At 32.5% G+C, this 26,382-nt stretch overlaps 1 protein-coding gene across 2 annotated transcripts in view; it reads right to left on the reverse strand.

Moving 5' to 3' along the window:
• LOC143253076 (uncharacterized) overlaps nt 1-26,382 on the reverse strand; it is a 61,551-nt gene that overhangs the window by 26,047 nt on the left and 9,122 nt on the right. For both annotated transcript variants that reach the window (XM_076506281.1, XM_076506280.1), the window contains exons 3-7: nt 25,735-25,800; nt 23,370-23,514; nt 11,921-12,172; nt 11,168-11,232; nt 1,144-1,269 (exon numbers count right to left, since the gene is read on the reverse strand). In XM_076506281.1, the coding sequence (XP_076362396.1) occupies nt 1,144-1,269; nt 11,168-11,232; nt 11,921-12,172; nt 23,370-23,514; nt 25,735-25,800 (654 nt within the window). The remainder of the gene's footprint in view (nt 1-1,143; nt 1,270-11,167; nt 11,233-11,920; nt 12,173-23,369; nt 23,515-25,734; nt 25,801-26,382) is intronic.

Raw genomic sequence — 26,382 nt, forward strand, 5'->3', positions numbered from 1 at the left:
AACCAAGTCTCCTTTCTTAAAGATAAATGATTAACAACACCATTGGTACACGGAAAAAGTAAGTTCATTAAAAGATACTTTTTCAGAATTATACTCTTTTTAGTCACCGTACCAGAAGCATAAATTACAAGTGTTAGCCAATGTACAATAGTTAAGTATAAACAAGTTCTTAATAAATTAAAGAAAGCAAATTTAAAGTACTTCTCATCTTTACAATCATAAATTTTCCTAAATCTAATCAGTTCAAAGGCTCAAATATGCTTATAGAAATGGAAGCTTATTAGAAGTTGAGATATTGTGTTCATGTAAAGTTATATTTTATTAGTGATAACAGTGAATAAGTTCTAGCATTTTGAGACCTTGATTAGGATAAAAAAAAAAAAAAGTCTAAATCTTGCCTTTGCTGTAAAAGCTACAGAATCTCCTTTGATATTTGTTTTATATACTTCTAAAATTTATTAGCTACTCATTAATAAAAACATCTCATTGGCTTTCAGATAATCTTATTGTACAAAATGTAAACTAAATATTCAATTTATTGCTCTGGTTAGATGCCACTCACTAAAGTATAACTAATAATGACAATGATCAAAGTTTAACTACCACAACCTTACTTTAAATACTTTTTGCACATTCATACTTAAACCTAAATTTTTTGAAAAATAAACAATGACAGTAAACACTTTGTTTGCAGACTTATTGTCACAAACTTTTTAAAATGAAACAAAAATAATAGTGTGGTGTAAAATTATTACAATCTACAAACAAAAATGTGGTTGTTTTTATACATATTGAACTCCTAATTACATGTTCTATATCTGGTGAAAATAAATCACTTTCTGGAAAAAGAGATCCAAGGCATTGTAAAATTTCTTTTCTGTATTCATTTATATTCACATACAAAATTTGGTTCTAACAAATACCTACTCAAATAATTTAATCCCTTCATGACTACTTTTACAATTCAACCTTTCAGATATAGAATGTACATAACTGTAACAAAAGCAGTGTCACCATTATGATTCAAATTAAAGTCTTTACTTATTGTCACAAATCTGAAACCTCATGATATAATTCATACAAAGTAAATTCACGAGAGTATCCACTATTATGTTCTCTGAAGAACAGAATCCCAGTTGTTACCTTTATTGTGCAATCACTAGAGCCACTGACAAGTCGATTTCCCTCCAAATGTAGACAACGGACAGTACCTGAATGACCAACAAGAGTCATTACTGACCAGGGGCTGTTTGTACGGATATTCCAAACCTACTCCAAATACACAAATACATTTGCAGTCAATCATATCTGAGAAATATTTGCATTGTTCATTTCAATATATAATAGGTAATAGTAATAATTTTATAAAATATAAATACTTTAGGTAAATATATCTTTCCCTTACTATGCTAACAACAAATAACGCTAACATTTTTTTAAAATACATATTTTGTATGAATTTATCTTTCTTTACTACAATAGTTAACGGCAAATAATACTGGTATTACATAAAATATGGATATGTTTGCTTGATTGTTAAAATTTTTCTGCACTGAAAATGTATTTCCAATAGATTACTCTTCTTACATAATAACTACTCTTGACTTATGCTAATATCTATATGTGCAATTTTCACTTGCCATTGGTCTTACTGCTCCCAACTACTCTCATCTAATTTATCATGGTATAGCTGCAGTTTAGCATGCAAATGAATATGCATCAACCCTCCACCAGGAGTGTAACACATTAGGAATTATTCTGTCTATCCAAGGCAGGAGGAATATACTAATCATCTACACCAACGAAGCAATACCACCCTTTCTCAGCTGAGTGTAATCTGTCACACTAAGGAGGAAGCCCCCTAGTACACCACTCCTGGGAGTGCAAACTGATAACTGCCAAAGACTCCCTTATTCCACTGGATGAGGCGGGAATTCAACACTATAAGACAATACCCTATTTTGAAAATCAAACCAGCTTAAATTATTTAATCTAGGACCAGACAGTCCGAACACGACTCATGATAGTCCATGAGTTAGTATAGTCTGGTGCAAGTCTTATTTATAAAGCAAAATAATGTAAGGTAACCTAAACCAGTCTTGAGTAATACCTAATCTTTTCAGTGAACATTATAAATCTCTATGGCCATACAGTGCAGATTAGCCTTGCAATTAAGATAATCTGCCTTGAAGGTAGCAGGTGGACATGGTGATGTAAATGTTAAAATGAGGATATTGGTTGGCATCATAATTACATCTTTGTGAGTGGACATATGCCCCAATACTGAAACTCCCTGGGTGAAAAAACTAGTGAGAATCTCCATCTGGAAGATATTTTTTAAATCCCTCTCAACAATAACTCCTTGTGACAAATTCAAAGTAGCATTGGGCGTGACCTCAATGTGTATATCACCAGTTGCCTTTGAATGTAAGAGGAGTTCACTGTGTTTAGATGTGGATGTTTCCACCAATATGTCACCAGAGCACAGCTTCTTGACTGACTTTGGAGAGCCAGCAAGTCTCTCCAGACCCTTCTGAATAAAAAAGGAAGACATTTACCCTACAGGTGTTTCTGAAAGAGAATGTAATATAAAAAAATGAGGTGCAGGTGTTACAGATGTTGAAGATTGATCCTCAGAATCTTAAAGATGTGGTTGTTTACCTATGAACTGTTTTTCACTATTTTATTTAAGTTTTTATCTGGAAAACCTATAATAAAAAAAGAACATTTTGGCATCCACTGAAACCACTCACCATGGAGCCCAACAAAGGGATGCACTATAATGCCAAACAAGAACACTGCAGCAATGCTAGGGTTTCATGAACACTACACCCAAATACCAGCATCAGATACAATGTCCACAACACTGGTACTTGGTTGACCCTGGCCCAAATGGACCAGCAGAATGACCCTAGGTGTGCCATCCCAAGTCTGCCCGTCTACAGGAATTCAAGGCGAAAGTGGTGTGTTAAGAGAATCCTCTCCTCCTCTTCATGGGTCACCACGCATGGCAAACACGTGGGTGGACGTTTAGATTCCAGAGGAGGTAAACTGAAAGAACAGAACCTTCCCTGTGAGTCCCCTTAACATTTACAGGAATCCACACTGATGAAGGAAATAAAAGGATCCCAGTGAATGAATAATCAGTCCCTAGTACCTTGAAATATTTCAATCCTCGTGATACTTGAGGGCCCTGATAGGACATAACAAATGATAGGGATTGGAGTGATCATAAAGATAGATATAGCTGGCATATGGATTGATGGGAAGGGTCTTTCCTCTTCCCTGGTTACCAGAGTCTTGGAAAAATAAGACCTATAGTGATCATGGAGGAGAAATATTGAGTGATAAAGTGTCCTATGCACATGGATTGCAAACAATTCCAATTCACAATGTCCCCAAGCCAACAACAACAAAAAATATACTTCAAGAAAAAGGTGAAACAAGGAAGATGAAGCTAAGAGCTAACAAATGTAAAATCCCAGTGTGGTGATTGGAAAGGATATTCGGACTAAAGCAAAGGAAGGAATTTAGCATACATGAGAGAACTATGGATTAAATTTGTAAATATTGGACAAGGATGCCTTATATTAAGCCCCATAGAAAAAGCAAGCCCCTTCTCAAAAATAAAATTTATAAAATGGGATATGAGAAGTACTCTTGAATAAAAGAGGGTTTAACTTTTTTGAATCTACCACTGATGATAAATATTCCATTTATGTTAATATACAATCATGGTTGACTGACAGAGATATTTAGTTAAGTACAGAAAAACCTTAGAAGTTCTTATATCAGGCATAGGACCACATAACTTCTAAGCATGAAGACTGTGTTTCTGAACATCTAGGTGGAGAATGTCTGACTGAGACTGTCTCAACAGAGATTTCCAACAAAAAAGAGGTAGAGGTGGACAGTCCTGCAGATACTGAAAAAGTGGGAACCACACTTGAGCTGACCAATAAAGTGTAACCAACAGAACTCAACAGGAAATAGGAGGAACCCCAGTAAGAACTCGGGGCAATAGCCATATCAGGCAAAAGGCATACAGATGTAAATCCATTCAATCCTAACTGAAAACATCTACTACTAATGCTTAAAGATGAGATACCAGAGACCAAAACAACTGTAGTTGAAAATTCCAATAAGTCACAAAGGAATCAGTTGTTGGAGACTTAAACTGAGAGAAAATCCACTAAAACCTCATAATGTCACATCCAATCTTTCAAAGGAATCTGGTTGGGTTGAGATAAGTGATCCACAAGTAAATCCATCACTCCTGGAACACGACATACTAAAAAACCTTTAAGATGAGCCCAATAGAGAAGATCCAAGGTATGAAAACAGAGATACTGAGAATATTTGCCCCATTGAAGACAAATCTGAGATACAACCATGGAATATTTGGAATTTATCATGACAATTTTCCCTCAAGAGAGAAAGACCTTGAATCATTGCCCAAGGTACTGCAAAAGGTTTCAGAACATTGATATGGAAAGTAGACTCATCTTCTGTCCAAGTATTCTGGGACTGATGATTTTGAAGATAAACTCCCCATCCCTGAGGAGATGCATCTGTAAACATGGGGATCTCAAAATGAGGTGGTAGAATGGGTACCCCATTAGTAGTGTTCCTCCAATTCAACTACCATTCAAAATTGATAATATTGCTCCCGAGTAATGAGACAGGATGATCCATTGATTGCATAGTGACCACTGAAGGAACCTGCTCATCCCAAAAGAATGAGAGGTTTGAGGGATGCCTACATTCCCAAAGAAAGAGAACCATCCATACAGTAGGAGAGGGAGACAGAAGGAAAAGCCAAATGGCTATTCCTTTGGCTTGAAGTCTCAGAGGGGCTGAATGAGCACAACTTAAGTGAGTATTGAAAAACTCACCCAAATGAACAAAATAACGCATCAGTGACAAAATATATTTTTCCAATCTGATAAGGAAGCTTGCCTTTTAACTTCTGAAAGTTTTTTAGCTTCTATCTGATAGGATGGGCCAGTCCAGCATATAATGATGTGTGAATAGATTCAAGAAATTCAGGTGATGAGATAAAGCTCAAACAACTTTATATAAGACATAAGGTTATGATGCAAGATCTAAAGGAAGAGCCCCAAAATACAGCCCCTCATCCTTGTATACAAACCTAAGAAACCTCCAGGAAGATTCTGCCATGATAATATGAAAAGTATTGATAACATTGAGCTTGGTCAACCAGAGTCCTGGTGTAAAATGCCATTGTATGGTGAGAAGAGATTCCAAAGTGAAGCAAGGATGGTATAAAAATTGGTTGAGTAAAGATAGATCAATGACAGAAAGCCAATCTGGTGTCTTCTTGGGTACCTCAAATAATTGAGAATAAAGTCCTGGAATAATGGGATCAACCTTCTTTATTGCCTTTTTGACTAAAAACTCTCTTATAACTTGTAAGCAGAGCTCTACTCACCATGGATCTATTGGAGATGAAAAGGCAACAGGCTGAACAAACACTGGCAGAGGTGATGTAAACTGAATGGCCAACCCTGAAACCAGAACCTGGAGTACCTATGGATCCATAGTAAAAGAGCTTCAAACATTCAGGAAGTGATGTAATTGTGCTCCCACTGCTCCCTTGCCTCCAGAATAATCACCAATTCCATTATCATTGGTTCTCCAAGCCAAATGTCCTTTAAATAAGAATGGATTCTATTATGGGAATCAACAGACCTAAGAACCCAAGATGGATCAGGAAACACTGCAAGCCAATACTCCCAAATTAGATCCAGAAAGACAAAAAGCCAGAGATGATAAAGAAGAATGTAAATGGGCAGTATCAACTTGGAATACTAACATCTCTGAAACTCCAGCAAATAATATGAGACAGAGAAAAGGAATTTCCCATAACTCCCTGAGGAAAGAAGACAGTAAGTGAACTCTTTCTAATAAAGCATCTTAACCCAATAAATCCCAACACAAAACTAGCCAAGAAACAAAAAAAAGAATAGAAGACAAACTGACTGAGGTACATGTTAGCAAAATCCCAAACTCATCCTCAAATTACTAAGAGGAATGTTTATAAACTGCAGATAAAAGTTGGATTGAAGATAAATACATGAGAACAGCCATGAAAGTAATGTAAATACAAGAAGACTGTGGTCTATATAAAGTGATCATAGGTTCAAATGGAGGTCCATCCAATGAGAATCTAAACAGGCCTCCTCCTGACAGTAATAAGCCAAGGTATGCTGATCCTACAAGTGTGGAGAATAAGCTGTAACTATCTCATCAATAACTAAGCAGCAAATCTCCCAACATGAACAGCAATATCAGGAGGAAGAAGGAAAACAATGTAGTCACTTGCCATTCTTTCTCCTAACAATTAACAAGTAGAGTCAAATGCAATAGGAGAGATCCCCAAAACCTCACCATCCCAAGTAGTCAATTGAATAAAATGCATTGGAGGTAGCTGCTCAAAATAATCCTTAGTTGAGGCTGACCTAGTAAAAGAAGAAGCCAGGAAAAAAAAGTGTCTAAATTCTTGCCAGTAGTTCCCAGGTCATTTGCAAAAGCCACCTCAGAACTCCCTCTCCCCAAAGAGACACCCTCAGTCCACATATTTCCATCTTGAAATATATCATATAATGGACAGTTTTCCTGACTGCTGACAAACAATAGATAGCAGAGGTGGAAAACAAGATGTCTGATTAACCTCTGTAATAGAAACATTAACTCAAGAATTCACAACACTCCTGTTGATAGAAACCTGTGACAAATTACTTTTGGAAAAAACTGATTACATTATCAGAATGAAGTGCTTATATACGACAAATAGATAGAGAGTGCATTGAAGCTGATGGAGAAATTTGCAAATCAGAATTTGCCTAAGGCATTCAAGTGGGGCATAAATAATTGGAGCAAGTGTTCTCAATGCTTAGATGGCATTAGAAACTTAGATGCTTAGAAACTCTAGAGACTGAGAAATATCTATAGTGTCAGCAGATGGTGAGTATGATTTGGAACAAAGACTATTGTGTCCCAAGCCTACATAACATAGTTGTCAGATCAATAACTTAATAAGGAAATCTGGTCACAAGATACAGCTATCAAATAGGGACAAGAAGCAAATATCAAACACTATCTGTGTTAACAAACGTTTAACTGTTCTGAAATTAATTAATAAACTTTAAATATTCAGGAACATCTATTTCCACAGAACAATGATTAAGAAGCTGTGTAAAATTAACTTTGTTAAGTGTCCTTGTATGTAAACCACTTATCTGTGCCCAAATATTAATGCCCAATGGAAATGTGCAATGTGGTCAGTTGAATTATGTTTCACGTTGTTTTGATGATTGTAAAGTTAGAAATTGGTGACAACCTAATATTCATGAAATCATTTTTCCATTACATTCACTGTATAAAATTCTGGAGGCACTGAAATGTTACAGGCTTATTTACATCACATAGGGCATGGATCTTGGTTCCTCTGAATAGCTATATCTCAGTTCATGATCATTTGAACACAATAGCTAACCATGTTCATTCTACAGTGCTCTATTTTTGCACAAAAGGAGGTGGTTACTTCCAGTAATGTAATGATAATAGCCACAAAGCTAAAAAAGGCTTGTGATTGATTCAGTGAACATGATACAGACTTCCAACTTCACAATCCCTGATCTTAATTCCATTAAGAATCTGCAGAAGGTTGTGGAACATGAAATTACTAGACAAGCCATTACAATCCACTCTACATGGATTGGAAAAAGATACTCATTAACCCCTTCTAGGCAAGGAACACAAATGTGACTATCAACTGACCATTTCAATAAAACTCACATATCTCACAAGATTTTTATATTTCATATATAATCACTTTTGTGATAAACATTATATTCAATGAAACTGTAGCCACTAGCAATGTCTTACAGTCTGCAGTTGACTGTAATAATGACTGTCTTAGAGCTAATAGCTTGAAAGAAAATGTTCTTGTATATGAAACAAAAACTATTAACCCAACTAGATGAAATGATGAGAGAGGTGGATGAGACTGAAGAAAAATCATTCAAATGATAACCCAACTGTACTAACATCTTTGAAATGAGACAAGGCTTGGCCACTCCATCAGATGGATCAAATTTCAAACATTTTTAATAATAAAGACAATGGTATATCGAGAAAAATTGTTGAATATTAAACAACCAGACTATGACATAAATTAGTTGATTTTTTATTACTTTCACTGTTTTTTCTTAAAATATTCATTCATCTTGTTATATATTACAGACAGACACAAGAAAACAACATAAAAATATATTGCATTATTAAGACAACAACAAATAATTTAATTTATTGTGTTCAAAAACTTTTTTACATTGACAGAAAGTATATGTATTTGTTATTTTTTAATATTTATAAGTATTTATTGTATGTAACAAGTAAGCAAAAATTGTAATCATAAAGGAATTCAATTCATAACACTTTACATAACAATAATAGTTGTGACAGCTGTATTCCTAAATGTTCTTTTAATTACTTGTTGACTTGCATTCAAAATGTTATTGAAATCCCATTTTATGAATTTATGTCTGTAAGTTTTAATCAAATTGCAAATTATACTTCAAACTTTAATATTATATATGATTTAATTTTTAATTTAAAAATAAGTGTAAAAGACACAGCTAAATAAATATTATAGTAAGGCATAAGGTATGCTGAATGCAGCACTGTCTAGAGTTTCAAAGAAATTAGGGACTCAAATTACCAACATTAACACAAGCTATAATATAAAATAAGAACATCATATTTTTTTATTTTGTTGAGATATGGCTTATCTACTATGGCCCCATTCATGGCAAAGACTAAAAAGTTGACAGAGTTTGAACGTGGCAGAATTGTCAAGCTGCAAAAACAAAGTCTCTCTCAACATGCCATCGCTGGTGAGATTACACATAGTAAAACTGCTGTAGCAAATTTCTTAAAAGACCCTAAGGAATACAGAACAAGAATCTCAAGTGGTAAGCCCAAGAAAATTTCGCCGGCGTTGAGCAGGAGGAATAAACGAGTTGTGAGGCAAGACACCAGCCAATCGTCAAACCAGATTAAGGCCCTTACGGATACAGAAAGTAGCTCAAGAACAATAAGACAGCATCTACGAGAGAAAGGCTTTAAAAACCGTAAACGTCTTCAAAGGCCACACCTCCTTCCACACCACGAAACAGCTCGGTTAAACTTTGCTGAAAAGCACCAAACATGGGGCATAGAAAAGTGGAAAAAGGTTTTGTTCTCTGATGAGAAAAAACTTAACCTGGATGATCCAGATGGCTTCCAACGTTACTGGCGCGATAAGGATATCCCACCGAAGACATTTTCTACATGACACAGTGAAGGAGGTTCCATCATGATCTGGGGTGCTTTCTCCTTCCATGGAACAATGGAGCTTCAGATTATACAGGGGCATCAAACAGCAGCTGGCTACACTGGCATGTTGGAGAGAGCATCCTTATTGACTGAAGGCTCTCACTTGTGTGAAAATGACTGGATCTTTCAGCAGGACAATGCTTCAATCAACAGGAGTTTTTCATGCCGAATAATGTGATTCCTTTGGACCACCCAGCGTATTCACCCGAACTGAACCCCAATGAAAATGTTTTGGAGTGGATGGCAGGGAAGTCTATAGAAATAGACATCAATTCCAAACAGTACATGATCTTCGTGAAACCACATTCACCACTTGGAATAACATTACAGCCAGCATTCTGCAAACGCTTATATTGACCATGCCAAAGCGAATTTTTGTAGTTATTCACAATGAAGGCCATGCAACTCACTACTGAGATCTCTTGTTGGGCACTTCCTACCCTGTTTAGGACTTCTTTTCGGTATGGTCTTAAACTTTTGACCAGCTAGTATTTAGGCTAATTTTATAGTGTTCACATTTTCCCTATTAAATGCTAAAAAAGTTTTTTATTTTTATTTTCCCTTTTCTTATTTTCATCTTTCGAAGCTCTACTTAAATAAGTGGTTCAGCTTAACAACAAATGCTAAAAAAGTTTTTTATTTTTATTTTCCCTTTTCTTATTTTCATCTTTCGAAGCTCTACTTAAATAAGTGGTTCAGCTTAACAACGCAAAATGCATATTTTGTCTTTATGTTCATTGGCCGTAAGATTTTGGCCAGCAGTGCATATAAAACCTAAAAAAATATTTTGTTACATATCCTTCACAGGTTATTTTTAAATGCTTAGCAACCTATATCCAGCAATAAGAGTGTCCAAAGATGTAGCTAGAAAAGATAATTTCTTGCTTTATGTCTTTATTTATTGTTCTGTATTTTAAGAAAAATAAGTTTAATAATTTATTTCTAAATAGTAATAATCTACATCCACATAAAATGTATAATAATTTATTATACATAAAATGTATAATAATTGAAATGTGACTGTATGTTACAAAACACTAGCCCACTTAAACACAGCCAAGACAGGGAAGACCAAAGGTCAGTTTTACATTACTGGATATGTAACATGACTGCATGTGCACTGCATCAATGCAAGTTATGTAATATTAGGTAGCCATGGCTGGAATGTCAGTATAATAAAAAATAATAAATATATAATATTATGAGACTTAAGCTACTTAGACTAAACATTTGTATTTTTGTGTTACAATATACAATCATTCTAGCATGAAAAAAGCATAATTCATAATTATTTCCCTTTTTTCTATGTTGATTACAAGGTTGGTCAAGTGACAGACCCTACATAGTTATGGTATAGAAAATAACATAAAATATAACATATTACTAAAAGCAAACATCTAAAATGTATTTAGGAGGTTGTAGAGATTACTCAAATAATATTTGAGATTTTTGGAATGAAGAATAATTTTTTTAATCATAATCACCTCACACTCAAACTAGTAATGAAACAGTCTCAATATTTTCATAAACAAACCTTTAGTAAACATACTGCATTAAAAAAAAACTGTAATATTACTAAACATCTACCAAATTTTGTAAAGATACACCTATCAAAAGTATAGTAGAAAAATTCTTAAGGATTGCAAATGTAGAGTTGAACTCGTATATTATACCAAGCCTGTTGTGAAATGGTTAATTCTGCAAACAAATTTCTATTTTAATTGCTTTGTGTGAAGACTATACAAATTTCATGTTAAATACTTACCTTGATAGTTTTGTCTGAAGATCCACTAACAATTCTAGTGTCATCAAATTGAACACAGAAAACTCCTGAAACACAAATAAATTAACAAATGACAAAAATATTGCAAGTTTTTGAAATTTTTAAATGATTAGTTTTTACACCTACTAATACAAATGCAGTTACTAAGCTGTACATAATGAATGTTTATACTATTTTTCAGTTTTTTCATATGTACTCTTTACAATTTCAACTACTTTAAAAATCAATTTATGATGATATGTAAAATTATGAAAGAAATCATTTTATATTTAATGTAGCTAAGTTTATAAATTATATTTACTAATGTGCCATTTGATAAGATATTTCATATTATTATTACAATATATTATCACGTGATATGACAATTCATGTAAAATTATGAAGGAAATCATTTTGTATTTAATGTAGCTAAAAAAAGTTCCTAAGTTATATTTACTAATGTGCCATTTGACAAGATATTTGATATCATGATTACAGTGTATTATCACATTATATGAAATTTGTACTGATATGGTCATGTAGTTTATGACAACTCACAATGTTACACAGTTTGTTTTAATAAGGGCTCTTCACTCAGAACTAGTAATGATGCATTTAGAGAGTACAAGTAGTAACTTGAGGTTCATGTTTTTATCACTCAGATTTCCTGATTTTGGTTCAACTGACCTATTCCAAAACTACTGATCAAAACAAAAATCTGAACATTTTCAAAATCAGTTTTATTTTCACACTTACCCTGAGTATGTCCATAAAAGGTTCGAACATGACAAGCACCCTTTAGCCAATTGCGATGAAGACGAAATCTCTCAGCAAAAGCTTGTTTCCAGTCAATCTGACCATTTGGAAGACGATATGTTATCATTTGCTTTTGTTCTGCTGGACGTGATAGCTGCCACTGTGGTTGGCGACAAAACCTAACCCAGAGAGAAGGTTCACTTGCTAGGATGCTCCATTTCTGGCATACCTGTGCACATTGGCATAAATCCACTATGCATACAAAAAAATAAAAATAAAAGAGCACAATTAAACCAAGGAAACTATTTCGTGTAAGCTAAGAAAATTGCACCTACTAAGTGACATAATTATTATTGGGTTTAAGTTGTACACTGACTGATCACCTAGTTAGGACTATCCAAACATATCTCTAAAACAATTCACATATTTTCTTACAAAGCGCAGACATAATTATTTGAATCATCATATACAAATACTGCTTATGCCCTATAAAAGCAAACAAAATTATAACATGAATACTCTATTAAACAACATGTATGAGCAGGGCTCACACTTAACTTTTTTAAAGGAGTCAGCTGGTCCCTCAAAACATACATTTTTAGGGGCTGGCAAGTAGTTTAGCAACCAATTCTATAGCTAATTGTAAAATGTACTTGGCAGTGAAAATTATCATTAAAATCTTTGAATTAAATAGTGGATATTACATATATTGAAAAGAAACTAAAGATACCAACATATCTCAATTGTCAATTCATACCTATGAAAAAGCATTTGTTTTTCTTTTTTCAAACCACTTAAATGATTTTTATTTCATATATGATAGTTAATATCTCTCTGAATCATAGTATAACTAACACTTTGTTCCATATTAGGTTCTCGAGACCACATACCATCTGGCTCTCCATTAATATCACAATGTACCATGCATTAGCTTATTATTTGGGGAATTACCTGAAAAAGTGCATGACAAAGAACCCATGTAAACTTGGAATGTCCCATTACCTTCCAATAGGGGTGGAGGAGTTGTCAGTTGTTTGAATTGTGTATGTCACTGTCAGGGATGTCACTATAAGTTGAGAGTGATAAACAAGTATATACAAATACTTACAAAATAACTAACCTATAGGACAGTAATGGAACATTCAATTTCATCATTTGAGCTAAAACAAAGAAACAGCATGTGACTTAAGGGAAAGAAATCAAAATTGGAAGCTAAACTGGTAGTTACACTTGCAGCAACGATAAGAAAAAGTGTGAGAAGCTTCTTTTATGGCAGCATCATGGAATCTAGATTAACAGTTTTTTTGTCATTACCAACAATGTACTCAGTACAGCTGTATCAAAAATCATTATTTACACTAACTGCTTAAGCTAATATCATGTGATGCTAAATGCTTATTAAGTACATTTTTTAAGATATTTAGTAATAAAATGTCTAAGGCAGAATTGCATGGGACCGAGTAAAATTTCTGGCTTAAGCAGATTTTGTGACTTACACATAGTGAAGATGCATTTCCTTAATTACATATAATTTTTCAGCAGAACATTATACTTGCTTGACTCAAGAGAAGTAAGATGTTTGTGAATAAAGTTATTATACTGTTTATGCTATATTTATTAGAATAAGAACAAAAACAAGCATTCAAAATATATACAAGTACACAAAATCTTAATCATATTTATGTGAAGAAAGTGTCCAATTTCTACTGCTTCATTTTTTTTATGGGGTTTCTTATGTGGATAAAAGAGAATGCCAATTCTATGGTCTTTTCATGAAGTTCATTTACCCCTTCACTTTTGCATGCAATTTAATAGCATTAATACAACTGAACACTTGCAATGAAATAGGAATTTCTTTTTCCTCACTGTCTTTTCCATTTAGTTCATCTTCTGAATCTCGCACACTGTTACCATCTTGCAATTCTATTATAGATATTAAAATCAGTTTTATCAGTTTCTGTTAAAATGTTCTTGTCAATGTTCACAAAACTTTCCTCATTCACAGAATCATCTGCATCAATAACCTCAATCAGAGTTTGGATTTCACTAGAACCGTCATAACAAACAACTTCTCCACAATCTCTGCTATTATCAAAAATAAATCCACAGTTTTGAAAGCACTTTATTATGCATTCATCTTTTACACATTTGAATGAATGAATTAAAAATGGAATTGCATCTAACATTTCAATTTTCATGGTGACTTCAGATGCTCTCTTATAAGTCATCCATGTTTGCATCCATTTTCTGTATTTCAATTTTATACACTCTATAATTCCATTACCTAGTGGTTGTAGAACTGATGTCGTACATGGAGGTAGAAAGATTAAAAGAATATTTGAAAGTTGAGCTTTTACCTGTTACCCATGATTTCTCTAGTTTTTCGTCAGCAAATGCGACCAAAAGTACAGTCAATGTTCTTTCGAATAACGACTTCCAGAACACTTTTCTCCTTCAATCTGCAACATTTTATTGGGAAGAGCTCTGAAAAACAAAGCTGATTCGTCTGCATTTGCAATATCCTTTAGGTTGTAATGACAAATAATTTCTTTTAACTTTTTGTACCAGTGTTTCACTGCATTTTTGTCAACATCATTTGCTTCCACAGGAAATATTAAATGTAATTCAGTGCCTTCTAAAACTTTTCAACCACCCATTCAATGCAGAGAAGCCATCTAAATGAAGGATCTCTGCAGCTTCCTTTGCTTTTTCTTGCAGAATTGGACCACATATAGGTAAGTTCTTTGTTCTTACTGCTGAAACACCATGTGATTTAGCTCACGGTACTTAGTACCCTTTTCTTTTCTTTTGACCAAATTGGTTTTGTTGCTTGTTAAATATTTTTCCATGATATTATCCTTTTCCTTAATAACGTTGTAAATCTGTGTCTTTCCACATTTGAAATGAGCAGTGACTTCTCGAATGCTTTTTTTCTTCTCACAGACCATTTTAATGGCATAAAACTTTTCCTTGAGATTTAAGATTTTCAATTTCTTCTCCATGGGTCTGAAAAATAAAACATATTCAAAATAAAACTACTACTATTTCATTTTATTATTATTTTCTTTTTTTCCTACTTTTACTGGCAGCCTATTATTAAATTTAGAATTATATATTTTAGTGACAAGAAACTTAATACCCTCATTTTTCAAAATTCTACTAAATACCCTAATTTTTTATTACAATTCTACTAAATTCCCTAGCTTTAAAAAAACTACTAAATACTTCATTTTTATAAATGCATGCTTGAGTCCTATGTTTTATACAAAAATAAATTCATGAGTTATATTTATTCCAACATAATCCTTTAATGAAATAAAAATAATTTGACTATCCAATATAATTTATCTAAAGCTTTATCAAACACTTTTGTCCAACTGAATATCATACACTCCAACCCTAATCTTAACCCAAATCTAACACTAACTTTGACCCTAACCCTAATCCTAAATTCGTTAAAAGATTACATGCATATTTAATAGCTTTTTTTAAAAATGAGGGTATTAAGTAAATTTTTCCACATTTGAAAATTAAGGAAGATAAGAATATATTTTTTTAGTGAGAATTATTTAAAGAGTAGAATTTTGCACTTAAAAGACAAATATATTTCTACAAATCATGAATCTAATTTAACTGAAAAAATAATGACGGCAGATAAAAGAACAGAATATATTTAACCAATACTTACTGTAACAAAATGTCTGAGAACTTATTAATGTTTAAACAAATTATTAATTAAATAAGAAATTAATATTTAATCAAAAACATTTTTTCCGCCTTACTCAGATTCTACTCCTACTTGTTGATAGATGAAGTAGGCGAAAGATAGTTTTTAGTCCATGTCATGCAGGTTCCACTATACGGAGGGCCTTTTATAAGAGAAATCTTAAAATTATGCTGCAAAATTTTGATATTTCCAGCTTGTACAGGTTTCTGCCCAATGCAGTTTCTGGTGTAGACAGGTTTTATTGTATCTATGTAACAAGTTTGACAAAAATATATAAAAGTTAAGGCTGGTTATTTTAATCAAAGTTCCTGTACTTACAGCATGAGAAAAAAAAGGGAAGAAATTCAATTAAAATTAAAAATTTTATATCTTGTGTATTTCTTAATGGATTACCTTGACATTTCATACGTGAAGTAGAATCTTGTAGAACACATCCACTGAAAATATGTTATAGCCTGGATTACAACAGTCTAAACTACAGAAAGTGGAAAATTGCTACACTATCACTCCTGTGTATCTTGTAGTTAGTTTTGTCTGCATGACACAATGCTGTGTTTTTTGATATGCATAGTTCCAAGAAGTTATCTTAAAGCAAGTTGTGATTCAACAAATGTGACTGCTGATTGGTTGGATTGTTTTTGAATGAGAAAACTAGATATTTTGGGCTTTTCTAAGTAGGAATTAAACACTGAAAAAAAAAAAAAGAGTCACAAAAGTGGGCAACTATCATAACAGACTTCCATAATGTATCTCAGAATGGCTGGTATGGGTATTATCACTCACTTTTATTGATTAGCAGTGAGTTACGTTTCAACCTTCCTAGGTCATCTTTAGGTTAACATAGAGAGTTTGCAACTAACTGTTGCCAGGCACGTCTCAAAAACAAGAGTAGGAATTAAACATTGAAAAACAAGAGTCACAAAGGTGGGCAACTCTCATAACAGACTTCCATAATGTATCTCAGAATGGCTGGTATGGGTATTATCACTTTTATTGATAAACAGAGAATAACGTTTTGACCTTCCTAGGTCATCTTCAGGTTAACATAGAGAGACCATTGCTAGGCATATCTTAGGAATGAGAGTATAAATGGGTACAGGATTGTAGGGGGCGTTGCAACTAGATGTTAGGTTATTAATTAGTATAGGTATAAAGGTGTTCCTTTATATTAGTTTAATTTTAGTTTTAATTGTTGTGTAAGTATGGTTTATTTGATTTTGCATTTGTTTTCCAACTTAGTATCTGAGTGTTTTCTATTGCTATGTTGTGTTTATTTGATTCGCAGTGTTCAAAAACGTGTGAAGGTATCTTTTGTGTTCTTTGAATCTATTTTTCATTTTTCTGCTTGTTTCTCAGATATGGAAGTCGTGGCAGTTGTTGCATTGTATTTTATAAATGATGTTGGTGTTGTGTTTGTCAATGTAGTTTTTACATAGTATGAACTTTAATTTTGTACCTGGTTTTTGCATAAATTTTGTGCTTACTGGAATGTTGTGTTTTGCTATAAGTTTTTTCCAATGTTGGTTATTTTTTTTCACTGATGTTGGGAACATATTGTATGCAGCAGTGTAGGGTTTTGTAGCTTGCTGTATCTTGGGATTTACTGTTGTTGGTCCAGGCGTGTACATATAATTTTGTGGCTGTGTTTATTTGGTATCTCAGTATGTTGAGTTTCTGTTTTATTTCATGTGCTGAGTCTCATGGAATGTATAATCCAATATGGGAGATTTTTCTGTGGATTTCAAATTTATTTTGTGGAGTTCCACAGCCAAAATCACACACTGATGAGGTGGAGGATCCAGTGAGGACATTATCCATACAGAATGCAAAAATTGTGGTCATACCAAGTGAAGATTAGCATCCTTGTGGGGAAAACCACACTACATCCAGAACAAGTATATTTTTCAGGCAAAACCTAAATCATGCACTGCAGGTGAAATTTGTCTTAATCTGTCATCACCTATGGCCAATCTCTAATCAGTTAGTACAAGATCCCACTTCTTGGGGTTGAAATTATAGGACCATGGCCCCTAAACTCCATGTTATGGGTAAGGATTTGGACTGCAATATATATATATACACACACACACACACACAAACTTTGAGCAGATCCCCACCTGTAATTAAAGAGTGGTGTGTTACAAGCCACCAGAAACATGATGAGAAAGTGAACAACTATAGTAAGAACTTTTTAGCTCCACTAGCAGAATAAAGGGAAGTAGGTTGGAGGGATAATGTGCACTTTGGAGCCATGATGAACAATACTCTGAAAACAGTGCAGAGGATGAACCAAGTTTTCTATATTTTTAAAAATCAAATGGACCTCAAGTTATTCAATCCACTGATCAGCAGGGACAAACAGAATCCCTTTATGCTTTACTCACTATAGTCTATGAGTATTAGTCCAGCACAGTATAGTAATACCATCTGGTCTGCCTCTAGGTGTTCTTATGGAATACTACATTTAAACAGATCCTGTTGCAACATGGATGAAAAATACTGTGCTAGTGGTTGCTAGTGTGGATTTGGTTTGATAAAAGCACATCTGACCAAGTAACACCACTGAACAAAATCCTGTAAAAATGAGGTAAGGGATCTTGGAAAGGAAAGAACAGTCAAGATAAATAATGAAAATATTCTCCTCCATGTAATCTAGCAGATGTCTACAGAGTGCATTCTGCCCCTTTGATATGTTGCCATTTGAACAACAAGAAGTTCTGAAATATTGATGTGGATGGAAGACTCATCATACATCCACAGTCACTGGAATTCCTAACCATTAAAATATGCACCTCATCCCTAAAACAAGGCTTCCATAAAACAATGGATTGCTGAAGTATGTGGCAACAGAGGCACACTGATCACAGTGTTGTTCCATTCTTACCACCACTTAAGATCAAAGATGTGGTTCTATACAACAAAACTAGGTATCCAGTGGACTGCTGTTCATGATCAAATGGTTGTACAAAGACCCATGAATGAATCTTATGTGAGCTTGTCTCAATGAAATGAAAGATTCAAGTAATGCCCACATCCCCAAGAAATAAAGAATTATGAGAGAAGAAGATGTGAAAAAAAATTAGACTGTCTGTATCATAACATGGAGTCAGCCAACAGCCAGCTGAGCCCGAGAAAGACACCCAGGTGGACAACACTGTGTTGGAGTGAGAAGAGATGTCTTGACTCTGATAAGAAATCCTGCCATGGTTACTTTAGAAAGCAGTGTGTGGGTGTGAAATTCTGTCAACTAATAAGATTGTGCCAGCAGTAACAAGATGTTCATGGAAGAGCAAAAAGTTCTGGTACTTCCTAGGAAAAAAATTGGCTGAACATAAGCAATGCCAAAGAAAAGATGATTCTATATTTATGCATTAGAGTCCTAAAAGTTTAAGCCCTTTGCAATGGGCTCAATATAATACATACAAGTTCATATGCACATTTGCACATGTTAAGTATTTACCATACAACTTCTGATGTAGTATATGTACCTTCACAAACTTTGGCAGACTTTTAGTAAAGAATATTTTTGGTTACTACTACAAATGTGAAGTGGTTTGATGTAATAGTAAAAAACTATTCTTCATCCCAAAAATCTCTGTCAACTTTTTAACCTCTGCCATTTTTTACACAATGTAACACAGGAGATGTCAGTGGGAAATATTAACAACACTAATGCTTGAACACAAATGACTAAATTTCGTTACGCGTTTACCAATTAACGTTTCGTTTCAGTATGGCCTTAAACTTTTGACTAGCTAGTATTTCAGCTAATTTCATAGTGTTCACATTTTCCCTATTTAAATGCTAAAAAAGTTTGTTGTTTTTTTATTTTCATCTTTTGAAGCTCTACTCAAATAAATGGTTGAGTCTACCAAAGCAAAATGCATATTTTTTCTTTATGTTCACTGGCCTTAAGATTTTGGCCAACAATGTGTATATATGTATATATATACACACATAGACACACACAAATAATCACTGTTGGTAAATAAGTTATGAAAATTATTTTTCTTGAAATATAGAACAATAAAAAGAGAAGTAAAGCAAACAATTATTTCTTCTAGCTACAACCTTTAAACACTGTTGCTGCTAGACGTAGGTTGCTAAGCATTTTAAAATTTTGCATGTGGAGATCACATAAACTTTTTTTAGGTTTTATATATATATACAGTTGAATAACCAAAAAATATCATAAATAACTACACTGATACCATAAAATTCCACTATAATTTAATAAGCTTAGTAACTAAGCTGTATTTAGGTCTAAGAAAAGTATAAAACTTCAAGCAGATTAAAGACATGACTTATATCCTTGAAAACTTGGACTGATAAAACATGGTAGCCTTTTCACAGATTAAAAAATATCTGAGAAAACCACTAGGGAAACATTTTGAGCTGTGGATTGGTTGTTCAGGTCATATATTGTATTAATAGTACGTAAAGGGCCATTTCTAAAAATGGAAAGGAATGAAGGGGATCACTGTTTTTGTTTCAGTACATAAGCCATATTTCAGCAAAATGAAAATATAGGTTTTACTTTATATTCTAACGTGTGAATATTGGTTACATGAGATTCTAACTTCTACAAAACTACAGATTTAGTATTTTGATATCACAAACATTTAATTTCAACTCGTTCTGTACTCAACATCCCATGTGACTCAGTAAAATCTATATTTAGGTGGGTTCTTAAATATTTACTTTTAAAATAAGAAATTAACTCATATATAATATTAAAGTTTGAATTATAATCTTGAGTTTGATTTCAAATACACTAACATAAATTCATAAAATAGTAGTTCAATAAAACATTGAATGCAAGTCAACATACACAATGATATGGCTTTTGACCTCAGACCTGTCACAAAAGGGTTAATGCATATAGAGGATTTTCTATCCATCTTTTGATGGATGGATGTAGTTAAATGACAACTAAATTATAAGCTGATACAACACATATTACCACATGTAGGAGAGTTGGGAGCTTCATTCAAGGCTTGTGGTACATGCATAAATTTTTATGGAAGTGCAACTTTTATCAGAAACAGCTAATATCCCAAGGGGAGAAGGGACCACAATATGGGAAAAATGTGGTCTAGGCAAGAGTCAAGAAGAACTCAATGGGAAAGAACCAAGAAGAAGAGGTCCAATGCCTGAAGAAGTCTGGGAACAAGTTCCCCCCTCAATGAATGATGTGCAAAATGAGAGCGAAATTGTCAGAGTGGATTACAATCAACTGATTCACTAGAAAGAGTAGGAAAAATAAGCATGTATGACGAACAATGAGAGGTCAAGAACACTGATGTGAACTCTCTTCCTATGCCCAAATGTTAGAAAACAAAGTCATTCAGAGATGCACACCAACCTTGAATGGGAAGCAACTGGGAATAAAATTCCATTTGTGGTATTAGCATAGTCTAGGCATCAAGAAATAATCCTCAAGAAGGGAAGAAGGGAGACTCACAATCAAGGGCACTGGATCCTGTGAAAAATTCTGAACAATAGTCAATAAGTAAAAAGGTGAAGGCTGGATTTGCCCACAATGAAAGTAGAATAAAACACACAGATTTATTAAATACTGTATAGGTGTGAGAAAGGATTTGGAAAATGTGATAAGTCATCTCAACCAAGCAGCCTCCTGAAGAAGAATGGAGGTATAAGAGAAAAATGTCACCTGAAAATGAGCAATAGTCAACAGACCATGCAAAAATTGAAGCACACTACCAGTTCTTGAAGACACAAAAAGGTTCAGGAATTTTTCCTACCAGTTAGACAGTATCCAAAGCAAACCAGGATAGGAAAAACAGTCAGTTAAATATGTTGTTCTCCCGGTCACCTACAAATAGAAAAAATTATGTCAGTTGAGTGGATGAGAAGAGGATCCTCAATCTCTATGATAAATTCCACAAAATGCTGCACAATGTCTGTGATGTCCTCAACAATAAACAAGCCTCTACAAGCCATAGTTGAAATATGGCTTGTGTCCATAACTCAATTACTTTCATGGAACAAATTAGAAATCATCAATTGAGAATTCATTATGCTAAACAATGTTCCTGAAACAAAGGCAGAGGCACAATAAAACTTTAAATTCTGTTGGTGATTGCAAATCTCAGCAAACTGAAAACAGACACAAAAAATTAGCATATCTTTTATATGTGATACCAATGAAAAGAATGAAATTATTTTGAGTGCATGTCTCTAACTCTTTTCATAGGGGTATCCTTTTCTGCAAATGTCAGAAGGTTTTACTGAATTACATCGAATATTTAATTAAATATTTTCTTATCATGGCATACAAATAAACATGCCATCAAAACAGCTAACAAATCAAATTTTAATATTATAAAACTTTTTATAACAGAGTTAGAAATGCAAGAAAATTGCAATGGTTATAAGACATTATCTGCTTTTTTACAAGTTATTATTCTGTATTCTAAAGCACATTATTTAATTACATAAAAATGATTTAGTGCAATGGTATAGTTATTATTGAAAAATAGTGTTAAGTTTCATTGAAAGTTAACAGCAAAAAAGAAGAGCCAGTTTAGTAAGTTTCTTGTTTTCCATTTGTATTCTTTATCTATTATTATAAAAGTAAATAGAATGTAAAAGTGAGACACCTTTTTACACAAGATAAGGTTATGCAAGGTACAATAATGAAAAAAAGAAAAACTTTTCACAAGGTATGCTCACAAGCAGCTCTTGCATCATATAATTCAAAAGGGGTAATGTAGGTTACACATTTGATGAATGATTTAGATCATAGTATAAAGGGTAATAAAACTTAGGTATAAACAGATGTACATTGTCACCAGCTCTAAACTATTTCAGATAAACAAATGTAGTTTCATATTACAATTTGAAGTCATTTTAGAAGGAAACAAAAATTATTTACATTTATTTTATGGTGGTTAGGGGGTTGGTCAATTTAAATTGGGATAGAGAAAACAACAAATAAAACATAAAGCTTTACTGAAAAAAGTGTTTGAAATTTATTCAACAAAATTTAGAGATTATGCAAAAAATTGACAACCTTCAAATGAAGAAAATTATTTTTAATCTTAACACAAAAATCAATTTGCTTTCAGAGCAGTGAACATTTGACTCCATATATTCGTAGAGAAATTTTTACGGAAAATATTAAAAATTTTGATTTTCCATCTACAAAATTCTTAATGCTTACTAAATGTTTGTGGAATTTTGTAAAAATATGCAAAACATATTAGAAGATAAAGCATACAAACTATAAAAGTATAATTGGAGTCACAAATTCAGTCAATTCAACCAAGCTCAAAGCAAAATAGTTAAGAGAAGTTACTATGCATGAAGGTTGCACTGTCCTCTTATTGGTCATCAAGCACCAACATAGTTCATGTTAAACATGAATTTAGATGATAGTTAGCTCAAAGCTAGTGGCGTGCATGTCCTTAAACTTTACTAAGTGTTTAAAGATTGACACATAATTACATTGAAATAATGATCAAAATTGAAGTAGTTATCAAGCTATTAGTGTGAAGAGGTGATGTATCATCTCAGAATTTTATTATTAGTTTTCTAATATTAATAAACAAATAAAGACTTTAACAAAGAAAACAAAAGTTATAAACATCAATAAATATATAAAAAACATGTTTATTTTCTGATTCAACTATAACATAGCAGAAAATTGCAACTGTAGAATAATGAAAGCAAATCTGTCTTTAGATAAAACTGACAAACCTGGATCTAAGAAAGAGAGAATATTCATAGACACACTTAGAGGAAACCAGGAGAAAGGATCTTCACAATTACTTGGGCAACGATAGTGCATAACTGGCGCTATGGAGACAGACAGAAGATGGTTCTGGGATATACCACACTGTCCCTATAAAAAGCATAGCCTGTATTCAACAAACAATAATAACCATAACTAATATTTTGTATGTTTGAAATTTATTCATCTGTTAGTAAAGCTAAAATGTATGTGTGTTTAAATTAACCAAAAAATTTTATTTATTTACCTATATTGTATACATAATAAAATATCATTCACAAGTATAAAGGATGAGTACTTGCTTTTTCATCTGTTTGTGAAAATATTTACCAACTAAAAAAATCCTACAATTGTAACACAATATACAAATTCTAACAATTGTAGTCTACACCATGCCTAAGACTACACAAACTACTATTATTCTGGATACTAAAGCTTCTTTTAGATATATGATAGTTGATTTAAATATCCTGTCATAAGTTCTGTTTTTTATTGCTTTTATCTTATAATTTATCTTTTATCTTGATTTAAATATCCTGTCATAAGTTCTGTTTTTTATTGCTTTTATCTTACTTTACTTATACTGTTTTTTAATAATTTATCCTTTTCTAGAGATATGATTTTCAGAACTCTTTAATCATTACTTTCAGTAGAATCAAATAAACAAGTAAGCAAGAAAACTACAAAATGAAATTAAAATATAAGGAGACAGAGAGGAATTTTTAGTTAAATTAATAATAAATTTCATGTTTATACTTAATAAGTGAGAAAATGCCTGTATATCACAAAAAAGTGTTTAAACTTAAAGGTGTATAATTTTGAATTTGTTACTTTAATCCAGTGCAGAGAAACAGCTCCTGCTTGAGAAAACAAATTTCATAATATTTTGTAAACTGAAATGTTTCATTCTAATTTGAGAATTGTAAAATATTGTGATTTTCAATAACAAACTTATAACATTGTAACAATGCACCCTGTTAAGTCACAATAAATAGAAGAAACTCTTCATAAATACTATCAAGAACAGATTCTAAAGTTTATATGTTCTTCATCCAATGAAGAACAAAGATAACATATTTTTAAAGCAATATTTAGCTAGTAAATGCAGTTAACGATTCACTATCTGTAACATAGGGAACATGAGTGTCCTCACACTTTGCTAATAGTTTAAAGACTATCATACATTATGGTGAGATAATAATCAAAATTGAAACAGTCATCAATTCACAAGTTAAAAAAGAAACTCATCTGAAGAAAAAGTGACAGTTGTTTTTTCCAGGGTGGTTAGTACTGAAATATATATTGAAATAGTCATGGATTTTTATAAAAATGTGCACATAACCTCTAACATTTTAATTCTCAGATATACACTCACAGATAATTTTCATAATAATATTAAATAGTTTCCACTCTCTTTTTGTGATATAGGTATACCGAGTATTTCTTCTAATTTAACAGAAAAATGTATTACATACACTTACAGCCTTTATTATGCTCAGATAAAAAAATCAGGTAGAAATACAGATGTATAACATGTACAGTAATTCAAATTACAAGAATAGATATGAAGTGCAACACACATACAATTTCATCTAACTACAATGAATATAGTGTGTATGTCAATACCTATGTATGTAACCAAAACTCCTGTGCCATTTATGACACTGCTAACAAAAACCTATAAAAAATTTTACACATTTGGTATTCAAGATTTAGGCAATTAGAAAAATAACTGTCGTAGATGCAACAACCATTTATTTAAAACAGAACACAATTTTAAATAAAATTACTCTCCTTCCAACAAGAACATGATTTTCACTAAGATTGTACATCAGGTTTTGATAATATATTTACTGATGTAATTTTTAAATGTAGTGCTAAGAAACTGTAGTTCTTAAAAATATTATTTTTTCAAAAACAGTATAACTTTTAATACATAAAAACATTACAGTTTACATCAGTAAAATTCATGGAAGTTTTAAGCTCTGCATCTTGAATCATTTAGTTACAGGGAGGTGCATATGACTAAAGGGTACAATCTAAACACTATTCCTCTGCAGTTCTTTGCAGAATAATTCCATTTCCTAGAAAATGTTCATTTTAACAAAATTTTGAATGAGGTATGAATAATACAGTTAGTAATTACTATCATAAATAGCTGTTTCTGCTACTGCATTTAAAATAAATACACAAGGTTCAGAATTCCTCTGACAAACATATATACATATACATATACATATACATATCAGGAGCAACGTATAAATGTAAACCAAATCTAAAGGAATGTATGGTATTTAATAAACACAGTATTAAATAAAAGTTATAACTTACCAGAAGAGATTTTAACATCATATTTTTTTGATCATCTGTGAACTCTGAAAACCACTTTTTCATAACCTAAATCAATATACACAAAAGCTAAGAGTCAGAAGTACTTACACGTATCAAACTTAAAACTAACAGAATGTGACAATTCTATTTCACACCAATGTTTTATAATGTACAAATCTGAATACCTATTCTAAAGTTTAGGGTTACAAACAAGTAAAAGTATTGTGAATATAGTCTATACATATCTTTGGGAATAGAGACAAAAAGTAAACAATCCAAGTATCTCAACTACAAAATATGTAAAATCTCTTTCAAAACATTGATTGACAGAAATTTATGGCTGTTCATTAAAAGTAGGATTAGTTAAAGAATGAAAATCAGTGTATTGCTCAGGTGCCAATATGACAGAATTACATATATGGTGAAGCCAATTAATAAAGTACATGTGAAAGACTTCAGTATATACGTTTTCTTATGGTATTGCTTGGCTATACAGTATATCATTTTTATGTCAACTGATGATACAAATTAATATGTATTATATCTTACTCATTTAACACTTTTGAGCTATTTATCTTCTACATATTAACCGAAAGAGCACCTTGACTTCTGTTAAAACCTTATGACCATGACAAGATTCAATTTCTA

This window comes from Tachypleus tridentatus, chromosome 6 (assembly GCF_004210375.1).
Source record: "Tachypleus tridentatus isolate NWPU-2018 chromosome 6, ASM421037v1, whole genome shotgun sequence".
NCBI classification, from domain to species: domain Eukaryota; kingdom Metazoa; phylum Arthropoda; class Merostomata; order Xiphosura; family Limulidae; genus Tachypleus; species Tachypleus tridentatus.